The sequence below is a fragment of the Tachysurus vachellii genome, chromosome 16 (genome assembly GCF_030014155.1).
Source record: "Tachysurus vachellii isolate PV-2020 chromosome 16, HZAU_Pvac_v1, whole genome shotgun sequence".
NCBI classification, from domain to species: Eukaryota; Metazoa; Chordata; class Actinopteri; order Siluriformes; family Bagridae; genus Tachysurus; species Tachysurus vachellii.
The window spans coordinates 14,246,426-14,271,113 of NC_083475.1; the positions used below are offsets into that span (position 1 = coordinate 14,246,426).

The following is a 24,688-nucleotide window of genomic DNA, read 5'->3' on the forward strand; positions in this document are numbered from 1 at the left end:
ATGTAATCATGACTTGTATCTGGATTACTGGAGAAATATGGATATATATACCCTAACATTGAACCTTTTGTATATGTAAAAAGAAATTTTATATAAAATGTAGTAAATATAATATTATTATTATATTATTTAATTAATATATAATACATTTTATTTATTTATTATTATTATTATTATTAACAATAAAATGACTAGCAATATTTCTCATATTTTTTCTCCTTTTGGTCTTTATTATAATGTTCTTTTATATGTAGTTAGATACAGATTGTTCTATCATATGTAGTTATCATATACTGTACAAGTTGATACCATACAGCATTTTTCTTTGGTAGACTTTAAGGCATTATATAAAGAGAGGTCAGGCAAATATAACAAAGGCAACTCATTGACTACATTGCAAAGGAAATTGCAAAGAAAATAAATGGTATTAATTGTGCCTCCTGTGCTCAGACTGCTGTTAATGCAATGCTGAGTGCTGTGAATGAGAGTGTCTTTCATATTTACATTCACTTTTATTTCTGGCATTTAGCAGTCATCCTTACCCAGACTGACTTACAATGTATTTAAAAATTTTCAGGTACTAGTTTGAGTGTGTGTGATTGAGCACAGGTGTGTTTGATCAGACGTCCTGTGTCTCACAAATGAGGACATGCTCATGCATTGTGGGAAGTGGAGTCCATTGCATCTATGTTTGTAGGTGCATGTTGGCACTTGGTGTTAAAAGTTTTGTTAGACCTGATACTATTTTACAATTTTAGCTGTACCGCTAAAACAACATCCCCCTACAGTTTCCAAACCCTGAGTTTTCTAAAAAGTACTGAGCCTGCAGCTACACACTAGTAGCATGTTTGAGAAGTTATCTGTATAGCTACAATTTAGTACCCATTGGAAAAAGCAGACCTACGTTGACATACTGTACTTTTTTATTTAGTAGGACAGTGAATTCAGTCTGGTTTTAGACACCTTCCCCTTTCCCTGTTAATGCTATCACATCTTATTTATGCCATGCAAACACAGGACTGGTTCACCACTTGAATCTGTATAATACAATTCAGAGTGTTACCTTAAGTCTCTTAAGGTTATAGATGCAAAAGTGTACTATGTGGCTAAGAAAACCTGTTTGTGAAATTTGACAAGTAGGTACAGGTAGCATTGGCTTTACTTGGGTCACCTAATGTGGTGAAGTCTATAAGTGGCAAGCACAGACAGCTAAATTTCCTATGAGCAAAAAATCAATAAAAATACAAAGAGCTCATTAAAGAGGAAATGACAACAAATAATATATTTACAAAAAATAAAGTAAAAAAAAATAAATTGGTAAAAACTGTCGTAACAGTCGGAGTGAAGCTCTTGAGAGTGAAGGTCAGTTTGGACCACATGCCAAACAGCATGTAATGCAGAAATGTATTGATTAGCCAGACCATATGTGATATTGAAAACTATATAAACTTTAATCAAAAGCAATAGCAAATCTATTGTATATCCAATCAAGTGAAATTGTGAAATCAAAGTTTTTGTTTTCATTACATTATTCTCTCTCTCTCTCTCTCTCTCTCTCTCTCTCTCTCTCTCTCTCTCTCTCTCTCTCTCTCTCTCTCTCTCTCTCTCCTTCTTTCAAGAATTGTGCTGGGAATTCTTGTTGTCTTATCATATCTTCCCATCAGAGTTTAGTCATATCTTCCCATCAGAAATCATGTTTAGGAGAACCAAGGAGAAAACAAATGGGTAGAAAGCTGAATATTAAGAATGGAATGAGGGATATTTGTTCTATAATACTGAAATAAATAATTAGCTTCTCTGTGCTGAAATATGGCACAAGAACACACTCAATCTTGTGTCAGCATACACACAAGGAAGGATGACTAAGATTATCATGTTGTAATGGCAACCCAATTTACATCTGTAAATGATTAAATAGTCTGCACAGTAAAAGTAGATGCATATATTCCTCAAGCCGAGTCCTAAAAATACAGGAGATGCAGTAACTGCTTCTGCTTTTCACCTTACTTGGATTTTTCTGGAAAGACAAATGGGAAAAGAGGCAGAACTAGTCGACGGACACTATTTAGTGGACAGACGGGTGTTCTCTGAAGATTCTTTTTCACAAGAACATGTAAAGGTCACCAGGAGACACAAAGGTCTACTAGATCATGTTATAGAATACTTCAAGTAAGAATAATTCAATCTAAAAGTTGAAAAAAAAAAAAAATCACCACAAAAATGCCATATTTCTGAAATTATTAAATATTGAACAGTTAGCTTATTTTTGAGTATATTTGTGTATATTTGACTATGTTTATTTTCAGTTGTGTTTGTCACAGGCAATTTTTAATATAGTTGAATTATTTCATTGCACAGAATTAGAATTTATGAAAGTGTATGTTTGTGCTTTAGGTGGGATTCAGAACGTTTAAAGAATGCAGCATTGTCTTTGCTTCCCATCATTGGGTGGATGAAAGTATACAGATTTAAACAATGGCTGCCAAGTGACATAATATCTGGAGTCAGCACAGGACTTGTGGCTGTATTGCAAGGTAGTATTTTATTCTTTCTCTGACTTCCTTACTTAGCAAGTGAGTGAAGTGTTTTATTTAATACTGTAGGTTGGAATGGGTGACTTTGAGCACAAATTTTGATTTTCCTCAATAATACCAAGATCAAATGTCCTGAAACAGATAGTAATCATTTTAGAAAGATTGTGGATAGAAAAACAGGTAAATCTGCAATTTCTGCAGTGAGATATTTTAAGCATGAACATATAGACTTCTTTGTGCAATATGCAAGTTGAAGCTGTTCTATGTTTGGGTATTTCTTTTAACAAAAATTACCCTCTGGCATATACCTTTTATGGACTAAGAACTTGTGTTGAAGAGGCTTGTCTACTTCAGTGAGCCTTAGATTTGTCACAGATTTATGTTCACTGAGCCTTAGATTTGTCACAGATTTATGTTCAGTGAGCCTTAGATTTGTCACAGATTTATGTTCAGTGAGCCTTACATTTATGACACATTCATGTCTTCCATCTTTGAGGAACAGACCTAAGGGGAAAGGTCAGACAAAAAGCGAGACCCATTGAAAGTGTCACACCAGAAAGAATCTGGTTCCAACCAGGACCTGCTGTATAGATTATTCCTCACATTTAGCTTGGGAATATCTGGAGTCATGAGACATGGGTATAGGAATAGAAAATAATCTGTGGCTGAGAGAAGTCTGGGCTGACCTTGAACTTTTTGTTCAACATTTTGTCTTACATTTTGTCTCTCTATTAATTTTAGGTGTGAAAAATTCAAACACTGCTGCTTATCTTTTTAACCATATCACTTACAATACACATTCACTGTATTGTTTGTTAATGCATGTCTCTCTGATTGACTAGTTGGTGGAAGGACATAAAAGAAAAAAAAGCTCCTATCATGCACATCAGTACATTTTGTCATCAAATAAATAAATAAATAAATAAATAGATCTTACAGTATTTATATTTTATGTTTTACACTATATCAGTGTGTTCTTCTTTATTGACATTGAATTTACCGGGACTAATTATGCCACACTAATACAATGGGGAAAAGCAATGGAAAGTATTATTTTATATATCATATATATGTCATGCAACTGTGTATCTAAAATTGTATTAGGATTGCCTGTACACCTACTCATTCATTCATCTTTTTCAAATTTCCAATTGATCTCGTTTTAGTGAGTCTCTGCCAGATTTCTGTTTCTGTCTGAATTGTTAGATAACTCTGGTAGCAATAACCATGTCACTGTCAAAATCACTGGGATCACATTTCCTAGGAGAATGTTTAATGTGAACATTACCTGAAGCTGCTGGCTTATATCTGCATGAGTGTATGTGTTGTACGTCTGCAACACAATTGACTATTAGAATATTTGCATGAATGAGAAGGTGAATAATAGATTCCTAATAAAGTGGTCAGAGAGTTTATATTCAGGACATATATTTAGTTCTATGTGAAATTGTAAACAGAAATTGGACAGGAAATGCTCTTCATAGTGAATGTGAGAATTTACTGTACAAGATCCTCATAGAGCCTAATAACATGTTATTCTTACACTTATATTTCTCCAGGACTTGCATTTTCCTTGCTGGCTGCTTTACCACCAGGGTATGGACTATACTCTGCATTTTTTCCTGTATTGATATACTTCTTCTTGGGCACATCCAGACACCTGTCCGTAGGTACGAAACACCTGATGCAGAACTGACAAAGCATCTCAGAAACTCATATACAGATTTGAAACTTTTCTATATGCAGATCTGTATCTTTTCTATCTGACTCTTTCAGGTCCTTTTCCCGTTTTGAGTCTGATGGTTGGCAGTGTTGTACAGACTTTGGTACCTGAGGATAGTGACCCAGCGAACATTACTGGATTTGAGGGACTGACCATGGAGCAACAAAGAGTTATAGTTGCCTCTTCTCTCACATTTCTTATGGGCATTTTCCAGGTAACCTATATAAACAGTACTTCTATCACCTTCAGAGTATCACAATATTCAGATGACATCAACCTTTACTAATATAATTAGAGAAAATTGCTTGGCTTTAAAACAATCGATACAGGAATACAGTATACCTACTTACGAACATAAAATCCATTTGATTAACACATAATATTGGCATACACAGTACAATGCAAAGTAATTAAATATATTGAATAAATATATCGATAAATTGTTCCCAATTTACTGCAGCTTGCCATGGGGATACTGCAGATTGGCTTCATAGTCATTTACCTGTCTGATACGCTGGTATCTGGGTTCACTACTGCTGCTGCAGTACACATCCTGGTGTCACAGCTTAAGTTTGTGCTCGGGTTAAATGTACCTGGCAAAAGTGGAGCATTCAACATTTTCTTTGTGAGTAGAAATTGAATTAAAAAGATAGTTGTAAATCTGGCATGTTTTGTTACTGGCATGTTCTGATGTTTTTACAATGTGAAGTTATACATGTTGAAGTGACCATTTCATATTCCAGAGTATTCTACTATTCTTATTTCTGTGGGTAAGGGAGAGACAGGGAACTATTTATTTCTGCCATTATTCTACACAACAAACTTGGTGTCTAGTTAGCAAAGGAGGCTGTTTAGTATTCTTCTCACGATGCATAAATAAAGTTTGCACTGCTGCTCGGTTGTGGGTGAAGATGTAGTGGCAGGAAACACATTTTCTGTCCTTTCCTTAACTTTAATTTCCTATTGAGTGAAAGTATATTTAGCAAGCAAAAACTGAAAGAATTGTTTAATTCTTATACATGTATTGCACTTTTTTCAGTAATTCTTTTTGCAATTTATTTCAGACTTTGGAGAAAGTTTTTACACAGCTCTATTTGACAAATGTGGCTGATTTGTTGACCTCCATTATAATCATGGTAGTGGTGTATATAGTAAAGGAGCTAAACGACAAATTTAAACTACCTGTGCCAATTCCAATTGAAATCATTATGGTGGGTATTGCTTGAGAGACAACATTTCAAAATTATAGCATTTCCCAGATATCCAGTGAGATTTTGGGAGCCCTCATTTTTACTGTACTGTCTTCATTAGACCATCATTGCTTGCGGATGCTCTTATGGGTTTAATTTTGAAGCAAGGTTTAACGTGACTGTGATCGGAGAGATGGTGGATGGGTAAGGATGTATCATATTTACTTGAAGAAAATCTGTAATATGTTAATAATGATCAAAAAGCACCTTCTAATGAGAGATCCAGGAAGGTAAGAATTTCATATATACTGTGTGTAGCAGTGGCATTGTATCGAATGGAGCACTCTGCATATACGAGGCATAAAACTTTGCCATTCATGTTTTTAGATTTGAAGCTCCATTTGCTCCAAATGTGGAAGTGATGGAATATAGTGCATTAGATGCTTTCCCTATAGCTATAGTGGGCTTTGCTGTGGCCTTCTCTGTGGCTAAAGTCTATTCTGTCAAGCATGACTATGTTATTGATGGAAATCAGGTAAGAAACCCAAAATCCAAAAAAGATCCCAGATAGGACTAAATAAATAAACAAATAAATGTGCCTGTGCCTTCCATCGTGCCAAATGAACAAATGATTTTTTTCATTTTAATAGGAGCTCATTGCTTTTGGAGCAAGTAATATATTCGGGGCAGCTTTTCGATCCTTTGCAGCCAGCACTGCACTTTCCAGGACAGCAGTACAAGAAAGCACAGGGGGAAAAACACAGGTACATGATTCTGTGGATCACTTTACTAAACCAGTCACTGCCTTTGAACCAGGTAGTTAAGGAGTGAAAGACCCAGCATGTGTCAAAGGTTCACGTAGACAGTATTGCATTATTCAACTTTACATCTGAATGTTGTTATACATCTAAGACATGCTTTTATAGTTTATGATGGTCACTGTCTTTAAAGTTCATAAAGGGTTCAGTTTATCATTTGTGAGATCTATTGCTCAAATGAAAACTAGGGATGAAACATTAACTTTTTTTTAACAGATAGCAAGTCTAATCTCTGCAATTATAGTACTGATCGTCACAGTTGGAATAGGATTCCTTCTCGAGCCATTGCCCAGGGTAAGTGACAAGGAAAACTGTAAAAGCACCATGAAATGTTTATTGTGTTTATTTCCACTCACTTTTTTTGTGTAGTTATCAAAGTTTCTAGTTATCGAGTATATATATTTCAAGAACATTTCATAGTTATCAAAGTTACAATAGTCATCAAATAGAAATAATATAAAAATAATAATATAAAATGCATGTTTTATTTCAATCATCGTGTATGTTAGAGATGCACTACATAGAAGTTTAGAAACATTTAAACATTCTTGCATATTTCTTTTACGCTGTCTTACTTATTCTTCTAGTCTGTATTGGGAGCTCTTGTGATTGTGAACCTGAAAGGCATGTTGATGCAGTTCAGAGAGCTTCCATCTATTTGGAAGACGGACAAAGCCGATTTTGTGAGCACTCGTTTTATTTCTTTTTAAGAGCTATAACAGTATAAAAAATATTTGTACAATTTCCCATGGTAATAATCTCTGAGAACAAACTGACCAAGTGTATCTGTGTATTTTTATTGGCACTTGCACCACCCTCCCAGGGTAGACCCAAGCTAAACTACAGTCACCTGCTACATTTACTAAAAACTCTTCAATATTTCCCAATGTTTTCCCATGCAGTTATCCAATTATTATCTTGTCCCAAATATTGAATATTACACAAAATTGATCTTTTCCAATTTTTTTAAAAAAGCATTAGCTGGATTATGTGCCTTCCATCCATCCATCCTTCCATCCATCCCTCCACCCATCCACCCATCCATCCATCCATCCATCCATCCATCTATTCATTCAAAAAAAGTAAACAATCTGTAACCTTGGGTTTTTTAATACTAAGCTTTTTCTATTTTGATTGTATTGTTCTCTATAATCTTCCCTATTTCAGATTATCTGGGTTGTAACATGTGCAGCCTCCATCATTCTGAGCCTGGACCTCGGGCTAGCTGTGGGTCTCGGTGTGGAGCTGCTTACAGTCGTTTTCCGGGCTCAGTTGTAAGTTTGGATAGTTATATATACAGTGTTCTAGCAACATGAAGACCAAAATAACTCATGCATTATTTAAGCACCAATATTGCATGTTCATTTTATTCTAGTCCACGTTGTTCTGTACTTGCCAACATCATAGGCACAGATCTCTACAGAGACCGCAAAGACTACACCTCTGTGAGTTTATGCTCATTATTTATCTAATATGACAAAATTCTTACCCTTACAGTGATGTACATTTTCTCCTTTTTATGCAGATTCATGAACCTCCTGGAGTTAAAATATTCAGAATCCCCTCACCAATATTTTTTGCAAACATTGAGTTCTTCAGAAACAAAGCAATGCAAGCCGTAAGTGGTCTCTATGTTGTATACGTTTATAATCAAGAAAAGAGTAAGGCTTTTTAATTGTTAGGACAATGCTAAGGCTCAGACAAGACCAAGAATAATGCTCTAGTTAGATCTAAAAAGCAAACTCTAAACTCTAAGATTTTCTACAAAATAACCCTGTTTTTCTTCCTTTGTTGCAATTGTTTGACATAAGGTCAAGACCAAGGCAATATTGAGACAATTTCATACATTTTACTACCCTGTTTTTCTTTTCTCAGGTGGGATTCAGTCCACTCAGAGTTTTGAGAAAGAGGAATAAAGCACTGCGAATGATAAGAAAAATGCTAAGAAATGGAGAGTTACAGATATCACCTGTAAGTACAGTGTCCTAAACAGATAGTTATTCTAACAAAATCATATTTGAGCTATATTTTTTAGCAAGATTTATTATTAATGGTGCTTGCAAAGCAACATTCTTACTATCCTGCATACTCTTCCGGACAAAACTTCGGCGCGTAACTTGTCCCCCAGCTTTTGTCCTAGACCCATGAATGAGGTGTCAAATTGACCGGCTCATTGAGGAGAGGTGTGCTATGACTTTTCTAAGCAATCCGAGTACCGGTACTTCCGGTACCGGGTCTCAAATTGGCCTTTTTTCCCATAGACTCCCATTATAAACTTTGGATGTTTATTTGATATTTGAACTATCTACACCAAACTCAGCCAGCTCCTTTAGGGTGATACTCTGAACAAACTGTTAAATTGGTGTACCAACTGGCCTTCCGGGTGTGCCGCAGGCCCGCCCCCAAAATATGTAAAATCAAAAAACTTTTTACAACATGGATATGTGACATATCAAAACACTCAGCACAATGAGGGGAACTTCCTCAAGTGTATTCTGGTCACGTTTTTTGGTCAAGTGTATTTTGGTCACGAAAATCTAAATTTAGCACAACATGGACACATCAAAACATTCAGCACGATGAGGGGAACTTGCCACGTGCAAGCACCATTCACATTTTCTTCAGGAAATGTACATTCTAGTTATAATTTATAATCTCTAATTAATTCTTAACTTGGATAGTATCATTTTCAGGACAGATCACATTGTTCTCATGGTGTCACATGTTTACTTGAGTTCATGTGCAGATTCAAAGCATTACATGCTGAAATCACAAAAAGAATTGTACAAAAATGATAAACTCATGTAAAATGTGTGCATTTTTTTGTAAAGGTATACAAACACAGCCTTCTTGAACTGTGATAATCTTTCTTTCCTCTTAATATTGTCTGACTCAGAGAGGCTTTGAGCCCATTGGGTGCTCAAATAATGAGATGTCAGAGGATGAGAGCAACTTGGAGGGTTTAGATCAGCCAGTGGACTTCTCAGACCTTCCTATTCAAGTGAACTGGAGAGCACAGCTTCCTGCCAACATCTCTGTTCCTCAAGTTGACATCCACAGTCTCATCTTGGACTTCTCTGCTGTCTCCTTCCTTGACCTCTCAGCACTCAAAGGCTTTAAAATGGTAATTTGTTTTATTAAATATTTATCAGTAATTTAAACGCTTGTTAAGCTACCATTTAAAAAAAAAAAAAAAATTCTGTGTATAAGTGTACATCTACTCAGCATGAACAGAAAATCTTCATTAACCCTTTGCAACAGTACACTGGTGGTCCAATCTGCCAATAGAACGGAAGGCAACTTAGCTGAAATTTTCAATCAGTATAAAAAGCGAGTTATTTTAACTCTGCTTATTTAAGTCTGAAATAAAATGAATCATGATACTGTTTGATTTACATTACATTTACTGTTTCATTTTCATCTCTAATTAAATAGAGATTTAGTTGTTTATTATAATGCCTTCAACTTTTTAGATGCTTATAAACAAGCGCTTGTGGCATCTCAGAGAGCGGAAATGGGTTTGAGACCACCTTTTACTTTAAAGATAGAAACGTTATTGTAAAAAAAAGCCTAACCATTTTGGGTTTCATTGGGGAACTTTTCTTGAATATGTTTCCCCTACTAAGCTAAAACAGAAATACTTAGGAAACACTACAAATTCTTTAAGCGGAAATTCAATGGTGAACATGGGCACAAACAAAACAAGCGCAAATTCCATTTTTTAGCCTCTGATAAAAAGAGTTACGTTTATAACTCACTCTAAAATGGTTGGCCGGTAACGTTCCTGCAATGTTGTAAAAACGTTTGCTAACTAACAAAGGTTTGCTTCACATGTTTCACAAGACCTCACGGGGTATCCTACACATAACATTATGGAAATTTCAGCAACATTTACAATACAGTTATAAACACTGCTTCAAACATTGCTTCAATATTGCTGCAAACTTTGTATATGTAATAATAATATATGTAACTTTTGTTGGGTCCAAATCTCTTCCGTGATCTTTCTTTCTATAGTTATTAAAGGAATTCATTCGAGTAGATGTGGAAGTCTACATTGTTTCATGTGATGGTAATTATACTTTTCATTTTGATATTATAATTTGGTGGTTCTTTGTCAAACATTAAGCACTTGAGAACTGTTTTTGTAGTGTACATCTTGGAGAAACTGCACAACTGCATGTTTTTTGATGATGAAATCAAGACCTCCATGTTCTTTCCCACTCTTCATGATGCCATGTTGCACATTCTGAAGAAGCATCCAGATAATTCAGAGGAAAAGGTAAAGGAATATTTTAAGCAATGACCTAACCATGTGTTAAACTCCCATTCCCAAAGACTTGATGTTACAGATTAAACATAATATAAGTTAATGTTTTTTGATTGAGGGTGCAAAATATCCAGGAAAAACATAAGACTGATGATATAAAGACTGACCTCTGGCTTTCCTGTGTCCTTATATTTACAGGAGACATACTTCAAAGTGTCAAATGACCAGGCTAATGGATTATATCAGCGGAGAATTGAAAATACAAGAATTACAAATCTGTAAATATTTTATATCACTATTTAAAATACAGAGAACACACAATTATACAGTTATAGCAGACACTCAACTTTAACATTTCAAACAATACAAGTTTGTATTGTTTGAAATGTTAAAGTTGAGTGTCTGGTGTTTGTGACCATCAAAGCCCCACATCTATAACACAAAAGCAGGAATGTGTTAATAGAGTGTTGTAGTGATGGGAATTCCAGCACTTCTTTTTGAGTCACTTGTCTCAGCTCACCAATAAGAGCCAACGCTTTCAGCACCATAATGGCATCTTGCTTGAATTATTTTAGAATTTATAGTTTATCAGTTTAAGCTCTATAAAACCTAATGTAAAAGCTGCAAGTTACTACATTATTGCCTTCTAAAAAACATTAACAGTAGTGAGCTCCAGTAAATGCATGATATAATAAAGACTCATGGCACATCACTAGTACACATTGTTCATGAACACAATTTAACAATCAAAACAGCCAATTCAACCATGATTAGATGAGGAAAGTTTAACCCAATCAAACATTTTTCTTTTCTTGCTTTTTTAAATAAAGTTTATTCCAAAGGTCTGTCAGAACTGTCATTTCTTCTCTTTAAAAAGACCTACAGAAACTGCTTACACTGATGGGTGGTATAGACTTTGGAGTGTTGTAGAATTACACCTGGTTAACTCACTATATTTTTGACTCAGTAGTGAAAAAAGGGTCTGTTCCACTGGATCAGAAGGATCTGTTCAACTGTGAAGCAAATTTGCAGTTGAACAGTACAAATTTGACATTTCAGATTTTATATGTATTATCCCAAATAAAAGAGTGGCCTCCAACCTCTTCCTTAGGTTAAATATCCACTAGATACCCTTCTCTAAAAACAAGGGCAACAGCATATGTTAGCAAATATGAATGGCTCATTCAAACCTCAAAAACAAATAAACAAGAAAAGAAGGTGAAAAACCACTGATGATAAAATCAATCCTTAATTAGTATTTAATTATTAATACATTCATAAAGCAACACATTCGACAATTTTTTTAAATTTTGCCAAATACATTTTGAAATCCAAAAAATTGGCCGTAATTAACAGTATATAATCTAATATCAGAAATTAACGGCAAAGTCTTCAAAGACATGCATTTTTATATTCAAACTCAACTATACAGACTTTCAAACCCCTACCATAAACTCACTTATGATAGCAATGTTCAAAACTACCAAAAAAATCATTCTACTGGTAATAGGGTCTGTATCGGCCCTGGTCTGGGTGATGAGGACCAGGCATCTGTCCCTGTGGAGGAGGACCTTGCATTCTTGGTGGGGGAGGTCCTCTGGGAGCAGGCCACATCCCAGGACTCAGTCCTCCTGGTTGATTGAATGGTGGGCTAAGGGTACCTTTATCCTCAGAGAACTGAGGATTGTAATGGTGAGGTGGTGGGGCATTTACTGGACCACCATGTTGAGGAGGAGGGCCAGGTGGAGGGTGGTTCATGTACGGTGGCAACTGACTCATGAGGTGTCCAGGAGGAGGGGTTATAGGAGGAGGAACCGAGGATAAAGGTGGAGGAGGGGCTTGGCTGAAGACCTGTGCTGGATGCTGCATTGGATGACTAATTGGGGGTGGAGGAGGTGGAGGCCCGTAACGTTGTTGAGGTGGAGCCATCATGTGGTGTGGATGGGAAACTACAGGTTGCCCTGGATATTCTCCTGGATGGTGATGTGGTGGGGCATTCACAGGCTCACGGGAGGAAGAGCTTGCTGAATCGTCCTGAATGGGAACGGTGATGAGGTTGCTGTGCTTCCGTGTAGTCACTGTAGTAATGCGGAACGTCTCTTGAGCAAGAGAGCGTGGAGGCCCCATGTCAGTTGAAGGAGCCTGGCCAGGAGGGGGACGGAGGTCATCGTGAGAGGGAGGAGGTGGCTGAGCGTAGGGGTCATGAGTGGCATGTGGCAGAGGTGGAGGGATGTGCACATGGGGTTTGGGCATGTGACTGGGAGGCACACGGAAACGGTCTGAAACTTCCGAGCTTGGAAGGTGGTGAGGGTCAGAGCGGCCTGCTGAAGTCTTGCTCACCCTCATGTGGCGGTGGTTGATGTGGGCCTGCAAGTCTCTCTGCGAGAGGTAGGTGCGTTTACAGCCCTGAACGATGCTGCACATGAAGAGAGAACCACGCTGGCACTGCTCAATCCGCTGAACTGGGTCTGTACAGCTGTACATCGTCAAACTGAGAGGATAAAGAGGATGGATATGAATTAATGTTGCTCCTGATACATTTTATTTTTACTGCAAAGGTTTAGGAGAACTTTCCTCAAAACTTACCCTGGACACATTTTATCACCTTTCCTCTCATGAAGTAGTGCACATTCATAGCAGAAAACATGTTTACATGGAATCTGTGAAAGGAAAAAAAAAAAAAGAAAAAAAAAAAAAGAGAGAGTCCATAATGGCAGCTATACAAGAGTTCAAACAAAAAACTACCACTGGATGTGTTTATTTATACACAAAGCTTACCATGCGTCCATAGGTCTTAATGGGAAGACCACACTTGTCACAAAAATGGACAGGAGTTTCGTCTTTTTCACCAATCAGATTAAGCTAAAAAAATAAACCAAATTAACACAGAAAGGAGTGGTTTTGTTCATTCTGGTATAATGTTAGTGAAATTGGTACAAAATAGATAAATTCATAATGAAACAGACAGATCTTGAACCTTATAATCCCAAAACAATGGCTGAGGGTATCGCCTTGTGCTAGCATAAGCATCTCCAGCCTTTACCCCACAGTCAAACCTCTCCTCCTGCTTGTAGGCAAAGCTTTCTGTTTAGAAAAAAAACATCACCATTACTATTGAACTAGGCAATAAATGGAAGGCTTCCATGTGTTATAATTGAAATATGTAAACCCTTACTTCTAGCCTGTTTAGGGAGAAGCTTGATGGGTATCCTCCTTCTGACATCAGGACCTCCTAATGCCCCTTCTGTTCCCTGCATGTCACTGTCTGCAAATAAAAAAACTTTTTAAATCATGTAAAGACAAACATAGTAGTACTCTGTGGAGGACCTACTTAGATACCTGGTGAAGCTAATGTGCACTCATGAACTATTTGCTAAATTAGCTTTATAAGAAAAATGCACCCTGAATGGCTTGATTTTTTTTTTAATGATTAACGTGATTTTCCTGAAAGATTTTATCCGATTAATTAGCACTCAGATCACTACATAGCCAAGTTGAGTGTTTGCTGACAGAAATATGGTCTTGTTATTATTAACAAACAGCAAATCATGACTGCAATCACTTATATTTGAGATGGTCATTTGTGTCAACCTAATAAACGCTATTGGCATAACAGCAACTAGCATAACAGCAACTAGCAACTGGTATAACAGCAACTACCATAACAGCAACTAGCAGACTAGCATAACAGCAACTAACAACTAGCATAACAGCAGACTAGCATAACAGCAGACTAGCATAACAGCAGACTAGCAGACTAGCATAACAGCAGACTAGCAGACTAGCATAACAGCAACTAGCAAAACAGCAACTAACAACTAGCATAACAGCAGACTAGCATAACAGCAGACTAGCATAACAGCAGACTAGCATAACAGCAGACTAGCATAACAGCAACTAGCATAACAGCATATTTCAATACAAACATTAAATGTTTCCGGGTGCAGTTTCTTTTAAATGTTATTTCTAATCATATTATGCAGATATACTCGATCTCGATATACTTTCATCATATTTGAGAATACGTTTAAGAGCAAGTAAATATAAATGAAACAAGAAGCTCGCGCACCGATAACCCCGAATCAATACACTTGATATACTTGATCTACTTGAAGTAAATTGCACGAGGCAGTCCTATATAGGGGGCGTGGTCTACAGTGGCCACGCCCAAACACGTCTGTAACGTAGAAGACCTAGCTAGCTAACAACCAGCAAAACTTAACACGGTAAGTATGTAAACGGTACCTATATTTTTTTCCCTGAGCCATGCTTTAAAACATTTATTTAATTATATACCACCATAAACTCACACACAAAAAAAACTAAAAACAATTTTGTAATTTACGAAAGCACTTTTCTACCCATATCGTCTCTATCTGCTAGCTAATGCTAATGCTAACCTCAAGGCCGAATCATCCACAGTGCATAAAAAAATCCAATAACCGTGAACCAGATAAATTATCTCCAGTCGCCCAAATCTACAAAAAGCACGCAGATGTCACACACAGGCCTTGTATCGCTAACGTAACGTTGGTAAAAGTGCTCTATTGCCAAAGGAAAACATGCAAAGGGTGAAGTTCCCTCCTTACCAATGGCATCCATAGCTGTGTGAAGCCGGAAGTCTTTCCTGCTTCCGGTTTGAATCTTTCAACGCAAAAGTCTCGATCAAGATCTCGTTAAATACAAGAAACGTGATAGAATGCAACAACAAAAAAATACAAACAATTAGAAACGTCTGATTTTGACAGCAAATGAGTAGAAACATGATTTCTCGCTTTTAACGCCCATGCACATCTGTTGACTCACCAGCAGTACGCTAACATGGACGACACAGAGGAAGCTCCGACAGGAACGTTTACATGCGAGTTGTGCGAGTTTTCTAGTGTATACACCTTTTACGGGAGGAAACCACCAAACACCAGAGCAGTCGGGTAAGGATAATGTTAAAAACTCACGATTATCTCTGTATAAAATGATTGATTTGCAATTGTGACCTGATCAACCTTTAACCCAACCATGTATGAAACCATGTATCATACACACATACATATTCACATATTTATTCTTCTTCAGGAAGCACTTTATCCTGATCAGGGGTTTGGTGAATCCAGAGCCAGCTCAGAAACCTTTTATGTCCAGACCAATCAGTGCACCATGCAAACAAACACTGACACACACACACTGACACACACACACACACACACACACACACACACACACACACACACACACACACACTCTGACACACACTCTGACACACACACTGACACACACACTGACACACACACTGACACACACTGACTGATACACACACTGACTGACACACACACTGACAACCACACCGACACACACACTGACACACACATTCACAGTCAACACAGTATAATTACCAAACGAATATACAAATATTGCACATTAAGTGGAAATGTGTAGCATACATACCAGTGCAGATAAAAAAAAAATGCAGTAACAGTTGGGTCCAGTTCAGGGTTCGTTGAATGGAGTAGAATGAAATATAAAAAATATTTATTAATCAATATACATAGTAATGACAAAATAAAATACTAAATACTATTTTTAATAAATCAATTAATAATATTTAATAAAAAATAATATTAAATTTGTAAACGAATTACAAATAATTTCAAAACCAAAAATAAAAGTATCAGGTGCAGGAAACAGGAGAACAATAATTAGTACACAGACCTACCTTGTTGGTGATCTTCGTAGGTGCACAGTTATGGTATTGGAGCTTGTTTTCCATGCATAAGGCCAGCTCATGGTTTCACTGTACATACAGCTGTGCATACAGCTGTGCTACTGTGCAACAGGTGAGATGGTGTCATTCATTTTATACATATGGCAACTAATAAAATGGCCAATGATGCTCTCTGCAAAGTAGGTGTACCAAAGTAAACACATAACCCATTGTACATGTCTGTGCCCTTTTAAATGCTTGTCTACACCCCTTTTTCTACAGGTTTTTGGAAGACTGCTATGGCATGCGTGATCCTTTCACTCCAAACAAGGACAAATTCCTTATATTGGGCTCCAAGTGCAGTTTGTGTAAGAAGGCTGTATGTGTTGGCACGGTATGCTCGAAATAGCTTCTTTTACTGATATGGTTAGCTAGTACACTAAATTTATGTCGATTCAAATTGTATTACATAAAGCTGTTTTATAATCATCACTACCGTTTTATAATCTCATCTCATAATAGCGGTTTTTCAGAAAAACACATTGATATCTTTGCCTGTGTGTATGTTTTATTCAGGCCTGCAGCATTTTCTACACCAAACGTTTCTGCTTACCATGTGTGAGGGAAAACTTGGAGCAGTTTCCGGAGCAGATTCGAATAGAAATAACAAAGAAAAAAACAGCTCAGAAAAGTTAACATCAAGCAGAGACACTTAGATATGCGATGGACAGAAGATATTACTGACATATTTTTTTTTGTTTATGCTATACAGTGCAAACTGAATATGTTTGAACATTGATTTAGCCATTTTCTTTCTCACAAAAAAAGGAATCTGCTGATAAGGGGATTCAACAACCTGAATTGATTCACGAGTCATAATTTCAGAAATTGTAAAAGCGAATTGTCCTGCATTTCTATCGAGAATGCCTCAGGAAATTACAATATGCTTAAACAACATGTATAACACAGCTGAAATTCACAAACAGTGAACAAAGGAAATGCAGGATGGACTCTGTTACTACAAGAACCATGGCATTACAAGCACTGTCTCTGAGAACATACAGCAGAGGATGCTTTGAAATGTACCAATTTCTAACAGACTGCTATTAACGTACCAGTGTATTGCATAGTAATAAAATTTGATATTAGAAAGTAATTGTTCTGTTTCATGTCAAATTAAGTGGCATGAGAATGAAATGTAATGTTGAACATCATATTTATAAGTAATGGCTACAGAAGACAACCACAATGCAATGCAGCAACACAATGTGGTTGTGCTGAGTTAAGGCAGAGACTCAGCTTAGCTATTTAACAATGTAGAAGATTACAATAATGATGGTGTTGATAGACACGAACATTGAAGCTTTGAAAGCTGATCTGTTTAAACAGAGAGATTAAAGTGTTTCTGCAATGTGGCATGAAGATTAAGTTGGTAAATATATTTTTGACAATAGTGCATATATTAGTCTCTCGTGTCACAGTTCTTATCATATCTGAAAATGAAAAATAGGCAAAACCTTTTTGAATACAAAACAGTAAACACAAGCCAGCAGTTGTCAGTTCTTAGTCAATGTTCTGTTTTGACCAGTAGTTGTCAGTAGAAGCATTTTTGTGTTCACTTTTTCATAACCAAGAACTTGACCTCACTTTGCAGCAGTGGAAATGGGTATAGAAACTGTATAGGATACAGGAAAGAAATTGGTGTCATCACGTGATTGAAAAGCATCTAATAAAAAAACACAGATATAAGACCTAAGTGTTTCAAATTTGTTTCTTGTTTCCAGCTTCACTTTGGGTGAAGCTTCAGCTTCATTTTGGGATTCTTTGCTAATGCACTTCTTAACAGAGACACAACATCCAACAACTTCATCTTTGAATGAGTCACCAGGGCCCACTTTCTTCTCATGGCCTCGGAAACGTAATTAAATGTAATAAAATATAAAAAAAAAAAAAAAACAGTTTTGACATCTATTTGGTAAAAACTCCATAGTAACTACTGATTTAGTTTTTACACTCGAGAGACTGTAGTACTGACATTACTTACATAGGTGTGTTTTTTGTGGTTTTATCATTGCAGTGTTGCATCAATTGGACCCTTATTTCTTTTAACCCTTTATACCATTTTATCTAGTTAACCCTACAAAAACACTACCCACATAACAGAAATGAATAAATGAACATGTCATACTCTTGTACAAATAAAACATTTAAACATTGTGACCTTCTGAAATTAGTGTAGCTTGAAAAAAAATTCAGCACTGAAGGACAACTGATAGGACTCAGTGATCCAAACTACTTCTGATAGTGACAAAGTCTGACCATGATAAGATTGCTGCCAACTATGACCTCAGCCCTGCCAAAAAACGATTTAACACAATGAAAAAGCTCAGTAAGTTAGAGGATAATTGTCTAGTCTTTAAGAGTTAACATAAAAATCCTACATCCATAAGAAATGTTGTTTTCATACACCAATACACCAAATACACAACACACCAGATTGTAGTGTACTAGAAAAAAAATTCTGCTGCACTCAAAAATATAAATAAATTAATTAATTAATAAGTACATAAATGCAAAGAATTGCTTAATAAGTTCATTTTTCACTCAATTTGGTTAAATAGCTTGATTTGATTAAATTGATTAATTAATGTATAAAACCTAAGAAACAACAAGACACCATGTTTTTAATTTATGTCAAGGTTATATGTTATATTCACCAAATTTGCAACTATGTCTTCCTCTTTAATTTTTAATTATTTTTTAAAATATTTAATTATTTTTTAAAATTAGAATTAAAAAAAAAAAGACAACCTAGGCAAACCTAGGGACAACCCTAAACCTAAGTTTTTTTTTTTGTGGCACACTGTATTACTTTTGATAAGATATAAGATATAATATATATATATATATATATATATATATATATATATATATATATATATATATATATATATATATATATATATAAAGACCACTTGCATAATGGATATGTGTGTGTGTGTGTTTGTGCATAAAAATATCAAATATAATGGATGTTTTTATTAAGTATCACATATACGATATTGTAACACAGTATCGATAATGCTAATGCTATATAATCTACAGCCTCCTGTACTGTGTCTATTCGGCTGTTGTTATCATGTGTATTGCGTGGCACTGTGACACGGCGCTTGTGCGTTTCGCACGTAGTTGTTTGGCGATGAAACCCTGAGGCGGATGAACTACAGTGTGATGTGCACTCGTTTCACTCCGTGCTGCTGATTCCTTCGGCTTCTGGTTCTCTTTCAGAAAAGGGCGGTGCGTGCTGTTCAACCAATGAAAGCTTCCTTGTGTTTAAATAGCCCTCGCCATTAGCTCTCTCTCCCCCTCAGTAGCGTTTACTTGCAAGCGCCATATTGGTCTCTCGGATGACTTGGTGTTTTTTTCGATAGGAATTACTACGAGACAGGAGTGTAGACGGGAGTGACTTCTTCAGAGCTGCATACTTTTATGCAATCACTTGTTCCTTATATGCCACATTGACTGCGTTGCTCTTTTTTGCGCTTTTTTCTCTATTTTGGCATGCCTGCTTTCATGCGCACTCGTCGTCTAATCGGTTTTTATTACGGGAATAATTACGTGTTTGTGATTTGAGCTGTAATCTCGACAGAATCTACTTGTTTGTTTTTGCACCGAGTTTCATGTGGCAAAATGTCGGACGTGCGTCTTTCTAATGGAAGTCCGCCACTGGAGCGCGTGGACGCGAGACCGGAGGCACACAGCAAGCCGTCGGTGTGCAGGAACCTGTTCGGGTCGCCGGACCCGGGGGAAGTAAGACGAGCGTATCTGGACGAGCTACGGGACTCGGAAGTAGCGTTCAGAGAGAAATATAACTACGACTTTGTGAAGGACACGCCGCTTGAGCCCGGTAGATACGAGTGGGAGGCTGTGGACGCAAGAGACGCGCCCGAGGTTTACAGCAGGCCGCCGCGTAAAACCGCACCAGTGGATCTTAACGGGACTCAGACGGACTGCCAAAAAACTCCAAGCGCCGCGAAGAAAAGACCTTCCGTGGAGGACCCGGGTAAATCCAGCGGGATGTAGGAGTGTTCACGTTCTGAAATTGTGTTCCTTATTTTCATGACGTTCGTGATCATTTCGGTCTGCAGCGCACACGCGCTTTTAAACATCTGGCTGAGTTGTTTTGACGTTTCGACGCTCGCGCAGCCTTTTGTTTGAAGACCGACCGTAACATCATTACGTTTATTTATATATATATATGTAAATCACGCGTTCCTGCGTGATACATATTGCTACAGCCGTTGCTCTTGGCTTTCGCTATTTCCTTTAATCATTTTTTGCAGTCAGATTCATGCACAAGAACACTAGGAAGTAGGGCTAATTCGAGAAAAAGGAAAAAAAAATTCTATATATATTTATTTTATTTTATTATCCCCCCCCTTTTTTCACTATATATAGTGAGAATGCTTTTGAAATTGTTAGTGGCGCACAAACAGGCGTCTAACCGCGTTTTTCCTTTCAGAATCAGATTCTGCACGGCAAAGTAAAAGAGTGAACCATGGAGAGGAAGGCAGCAGCAGTCAAGAAAGAGCAGAGCAGACACCCACAAAATCAGAATCCAGCACGTAAAACAACAGGACTTGCATGCAAAGGTGGGTTTCAGTAGGTCTGCAGACAACATCTAGAGAAAAAAATAATAAAAAATACCACTTTGCTGCTGTTATTTTTGCACTGGGGAAAAAAATCATATGCTTCACAGTTAAAATTAAAACGTGGTCAAACACGATGTGCACGTGGAAGGTTCTTACAGGAAGCCTGTGTTTCATTGCAAAAGGAACTTTGGTGTTGTAAACAAACGCCTTTGGGCTGCAGTACTACAGTGTAGTAACACGTCATCGACATTGGTGTGTGTATGTGTATATATGGGTGTATGGGTGTGTGTGCGCAACATTGTACACATCCATCCATCCATACTTTTGACTGTCACTTATTAACGTGTTCCTAAAAGACATTCTCATTTGCTACAGGGGTTTTGTTAGCCCTGAGAGAATGACAAAATGTATGCACTTTTTCTGACAATGCTGATGTGTGTAGTGAGATACAGGTTTTGTATAGTGCATGCATTTGTGAGCGACGTTTATTTCTGTGTATATTTTCCTCTGATCCTTTTATTTTAGTTCTAAATAGACTTTATTCTGTTTCTTGCAGGGAGATGAAGAATGTGCGTTTCTCCATCAAAGAGCTTTATGAAGTAAACAGGGACAGCTATTGGAAAAATAGCATTTCCTTCTCTAAGGATGTGCAAGGCAGTAGAAGCACTGATTCTTTTTCTTTTCTTTTCTTTTTCTTTTTACACTAAAGTTTTGGCACTCAAAGACATTTGCCTCAAAAAGCAGACAATGTAGCAGTGTGCAAATGGTTTTCCTTTTTGCTTTTGTCTTTACTACCTATGTAAATAATTATATGTAGCATATTAAAATATAACATTATGATGAGAAAAATCATATAGTGTGAATGACTTGAAGAATTGCTGTGCAGTTTTCAAAACAACCCCAACAAACCTCCCAGATTAAAGTGAAAAGATATTAGGATCTAGGAACTTGAATAAGGTATCAGTATCATCAGGGTATAAAACAAAAAGTTGGATCAATTTAAAAAACATTAAAATAACCCAAGAGTTCCCCATAAATGATGAAAAAGAAAATAAATAAATGTTAATGGTTGCAAGGGAACTTATGTGCAACTATCTGAGACACCAGTACTTAAATTTGGGATTTTTTTTTTTAATATACATAAAATACCTATTGTTGGTGGTGATACCATAGAAGAGTGTATGGTACTTAATTATGTGAAGTTTATTTAAAATCTGCCAAAGTCGCAACACATTCAGGCAGGGATATTCCTTTTTAAGGGTGTGGTTTTATGGTTTTGACAGTGTTTCACAGTATTATTATATCCCTGGGATATTCCACTAGTTTTCCCCTTAGATTATGTTTTGTAAGTTGCTTATGAATGACAACCTACTGAGTAAATAATAATTTTAAAAAGAAACTGAAATTAACAGCAAATTTTCTTCAGTCACTTTTTTTCTTGCATTGCAATTTTTTTGATAATATTTTTTTAAACACTGGTCCATGTTTTTTTTTTTTTTTTTTTAAATAGTCCACAAATCCTGTCTTTTGCATTCACACATGGTATTCATGTTGAACATGATGTTCCACTATCCCCCAAAAATAAACATAAAACAAAAACTAGACGTTACACTGCATGTGTAAAATTCTGAAGTGTACCTGTGTATATTGCTTGTAAAAACACTGAGGACATTATACTAACTTATTTATGTTAAGCTTTTTTGTGGTTTATGACTATCCAAAGTGGCATTTGTGTTTTTTCTTTTTTTTCTTTTTTTTTCTTTTTTTGTTTTGTTTTTTAAAAGACTTTTTTTTTAACTGAAATGTTTATTTTCAAATTTTGAAAAGAAATTTTTCTAAGGTTGCAAACTGAGCCTATATTAAATTTTGATGTGGATTTTGTATTGCTCGTTTAAAGAGATGATTAATAAAAAAAAATGACAAACACTCAACATTTGATTCTACTTTGTATACATCAATATGCATAACAAAATGCAAGAATCTTGTTTTTTAATATCACACAATTTCATTAATTTACTAAATCTTTTTTCCATTGTTCAGGATAACTAATGATTTAATACAATACATTTGCCAATAAAAACATGCTGCTTAAAAATAATCCCTTGATATATTTATCTTTTTTTTTACTTGAAGTTAAACAACTAGGATCATGATGTTTTGTGCATTTGATATTACATCCATTTTTATAGAACTTGTCTATAGAACTTGTTTTTATAGAACATAACCAAGGCCTTTTACTCACCTGTACTAAAATGTAAGCTTCAAATGTTTACAACTTTTTCACTAGTAAATAGTTTTGCTTATTATACAGATGGATATTTTAGAGCGGAAGGACAGGTCAGAAAAACTTGGACAAACTGGACACATTCTCAACCTCTGTAATGTCAGTATTTGTCTACATTTGCATTTACCTCCATCCAGAATAATTAAACAGTATGATCATTTATAGCTACCTATGGGTATGAAGCCACAAATGTATATGCGTGTAAGTAGTAATAAATACAGATTGCATGAGATCACCCGTTTAAAATACTCGTTCATAAGTTACATTACAGCCCAAAGACGCTATAATTTTAATGTGTTCGCGGTTATAGGCAGCTTTGAACTTGAACTCGGCGCAGTTCAATGTCCCTTGGAAGCCTATAGGTTACTCTGCGCCATGTCCTTTGGTTTTAAAGCTTTTAAAACTACTACGTTTTAATCGCCCCGAAAATACTGCATGCACGAGAAACTGAAGTGTGGATGGAAACGTAAGGTGAAGTGTTTCGCCGTGCGCACAGACTACTCCGGGCGCCATTCGGAGCGCGCTCAGGAACCTGCCCTCACCCTGCCTTCCTCGATTGAGAAAAACAAGGACACGTCCCATGAAAAAGAAGAAGGAGGGGAATGAATCGATAGGATACTGACATTTGGTTCGCCCAATCAGACCGGGTTTAAGGAAAGCACACCACTGGCAGCAGCCACTAAGCTCTCCTGCGCGCTCGGAGCGTGCGAGTCAGTACAGGATGTCCTTTCCGCTAAAGCACGATCCCGAACCCAGCACCACTGGCTAGATTTATGGATTTTTTTTTTTTTTTTTTTTTTTTTTTTTTTTTTTTTTTTTTTGCTGACGCTTGCAAAACCAGCCGTGGCTGACACACAGAATGAGTGCTTAAAGACCCAGGCTATCTGTAGCTCGATGAAAAAAAAATAACATAAAAGCAGCAGCAATTGTGAAAATAGCCTGCATTGAAGCGTGTACAGAAGTTACACAAAGAACGTAGGTGGTCGTTTTTAAAATGAATTTTGCGCATCCTTGCTTCAACTTCCCACATGATAAACCAAAGTCATGATTGCGCAGGATTTCGTGAAGGTTTACTAAACGTGTTAACGCCTCGAAGTACAAAAGGAGCAGAGGAAGAGGTTCCACTCCTGGCCACACAAACACAATGCAAATACCAAACTCTGCTGTGATCTCAACTACCTATTTATGCTGGAGATATTTTTCAGCTTTCTATACAGTGACCATATACTTTATATCATTTGCCTGGATACATGGAAAGTGAAGTGAGTCTTACAATGAAATTAATATAATAATAATAATAATAATAATAATAATAATAATAATAACAGTTGGTGGTGCAGCAGGTAGTGTTGATGCTACAACCCCAGGGTCCTGGGCTAAATCCTGAAGTCAGGTGTGGAGTTTTAAGTATTCTAGTCATTTCCATTTACTTGCACCTTCAAAGAATATGTCTGTGGATTGACTGGATAATCATTTCAGCACATGGTAAAAAAAAAAAAATAAACACCTCTTTAATGGA

At 36.5% G+C, this 24,688-nt stretch overlaps 4 protein-coding genes across 8 annotated transcripts; 3 read left to right on the forward strand and 1 right to left on the reverse strand.

Moving 5' to 3' along the window:
* The first annotated feature begins 1,952 nt into the window (after window positions 1-1,952).
* On the forward strand, window positions 1,953-11,380 carry slc26a3.1 (solute carrier family 26 member 3). 3 transcript variants are annotated; one of them, XM_060889517.1, is made up of 20 exons: window positions 1,953-2,169; window positions 2,395-2,534; window positions 4,094-4,204; window positions 4,311-4,471; window positions 4,718-4,882; window positions 5,322-5,468; window positions 5,569-5,651; window positions 5,835-5,982; window positions 6,098-6,211; window positions 6,482-6,559; window positions 6,853-6,948; window positions 7,433-7,539; window positions 7,641-7,710; window positions 7,791-7,883; window positions 8,141-8,236; window positions 9,162-9,389; window positions 10,283-10,337; window positions 10,417-10,547; window positions 10,734-10,863; window positions 10,923-11,380. In XM_060889517.1, the coding sequence occupies exons 1-19, from the start codon at window positions 2,030-2,032 to the stop codon at window positions 10,815-10,817; spliced, it is 2,247 nt and encodes a 748-aa protein (XP_060745500.1). In that variant the 5' UTR covers window positions 1,953-2,029; the 3' UTR covers window positions 10,818-10,863; window positions 10,923-11,380. The 3 variants fall into 3 exon arrangements, with proteins under 3 accessions (XP_060745500.1, XP_060745499.1, XP_060745501.1); XM_060889516.1 differs by having other exon boundaries at window positions 10,734-11,380; XM_060889518.1 differs by having other exon boundaries at window positions 1,953-2,138; window positions 10,734-11,380.
* Window positions 11,381-11,771: 391 nt separating this feature from the next.
* On the reverse strand, window positions 11,772-15,265 carry cbll1 (Cbl proto-oncogene-like 1, E3 ubiquitin protein ligase). Of its 2 annotated transcripts, none has more exons than XM_060889521.1 (6): window positions 15,125-15,265; window positions 13,711-13,800; window positions 13,513-13,619; window positions 13,314-13,397; window positions 13,122-13,195; window positions 11,772-13,026 (listed from the first exon to the last, which is right to left on the reverse strand). In XM_060889521.1, exons 1-6 carry the CDS (start codon window positions 15,135-15,137, stop codon window positions 12,033-12,035), a joined length of 1,362 nt encoding a protein of 453 aa, XP_060745504.1. In that variant the 5' UTR covers window positions 15,138-15,265; the 3' UTR covers window positions 11,772-12,032. The 2 variants fall into 2 exon arrangements, with proteins under 2 accessions (XP_060745504.1, XP_060745506.1); XM_060889523.1 differs by lacking the exon at window positions 15,125-15,265 and adding an exon at window positions 14,936-15,115.
* Window positions 14,648-17,989, forward strand: cdpf1 (cysteine rich DPF motif domain containing 1). Of its 2 annotated transcripts, none has more exons than XM_060889524.1 (4): window positions 14,648-14,761; window positions 15,345-15,466; window positions 16,516-16,627; window positions 16,810-17,989. In XM_060889524.1, the coding sequence occupies exons 2-4, from the start codon at window positions 15,357-15,359 to the stop codon at window positions 16,927-16,929; spliced, it is 342 nt and encodes a 113-aa protein (XP_060745507.1). In that variant the 5' UTR covers window positions 14,648-14,761; window positions 15,345-15,356; the 3' UTR covers window positions 16,930-17,989. The 2 variants fall into 2 exon arrangements, with proteins under 2 accessions (XP_060745507.1, XP_060745508.1); XM_060889525.1 differs by having other exon boundaries at window positions 14,705-14,761; window positions 15,348-15,466.
* A 1,597-nt stretch (window positions 17,990-19,586) lies between these two features.
* Window positions 19,587-21,814, forward strand: cdkn1ba (cyclin dependent kinase inhibitor 1Ba). The gene is made up of 3 exons (XM_060889721.1): window positions 19,587-20,296; window positions 20,756-20,885; window positions 21,442-21,814. The coding sequence occupies exons 1-2, from the start codon at window positions 19,924-19,926 to the stop codon at window positions 20,860-20,862; spliced, it is 480 nt and encodes a 159-aa protein (XP_060745704.1). The 5' UTR covers window positions 19,587-19,923; the 3' UTR covers window positions 20,863-20,885; window positions 21,442-21,814.
* Window positions 21,815-24,688: the final 2,874 nt, after the last annotated feature.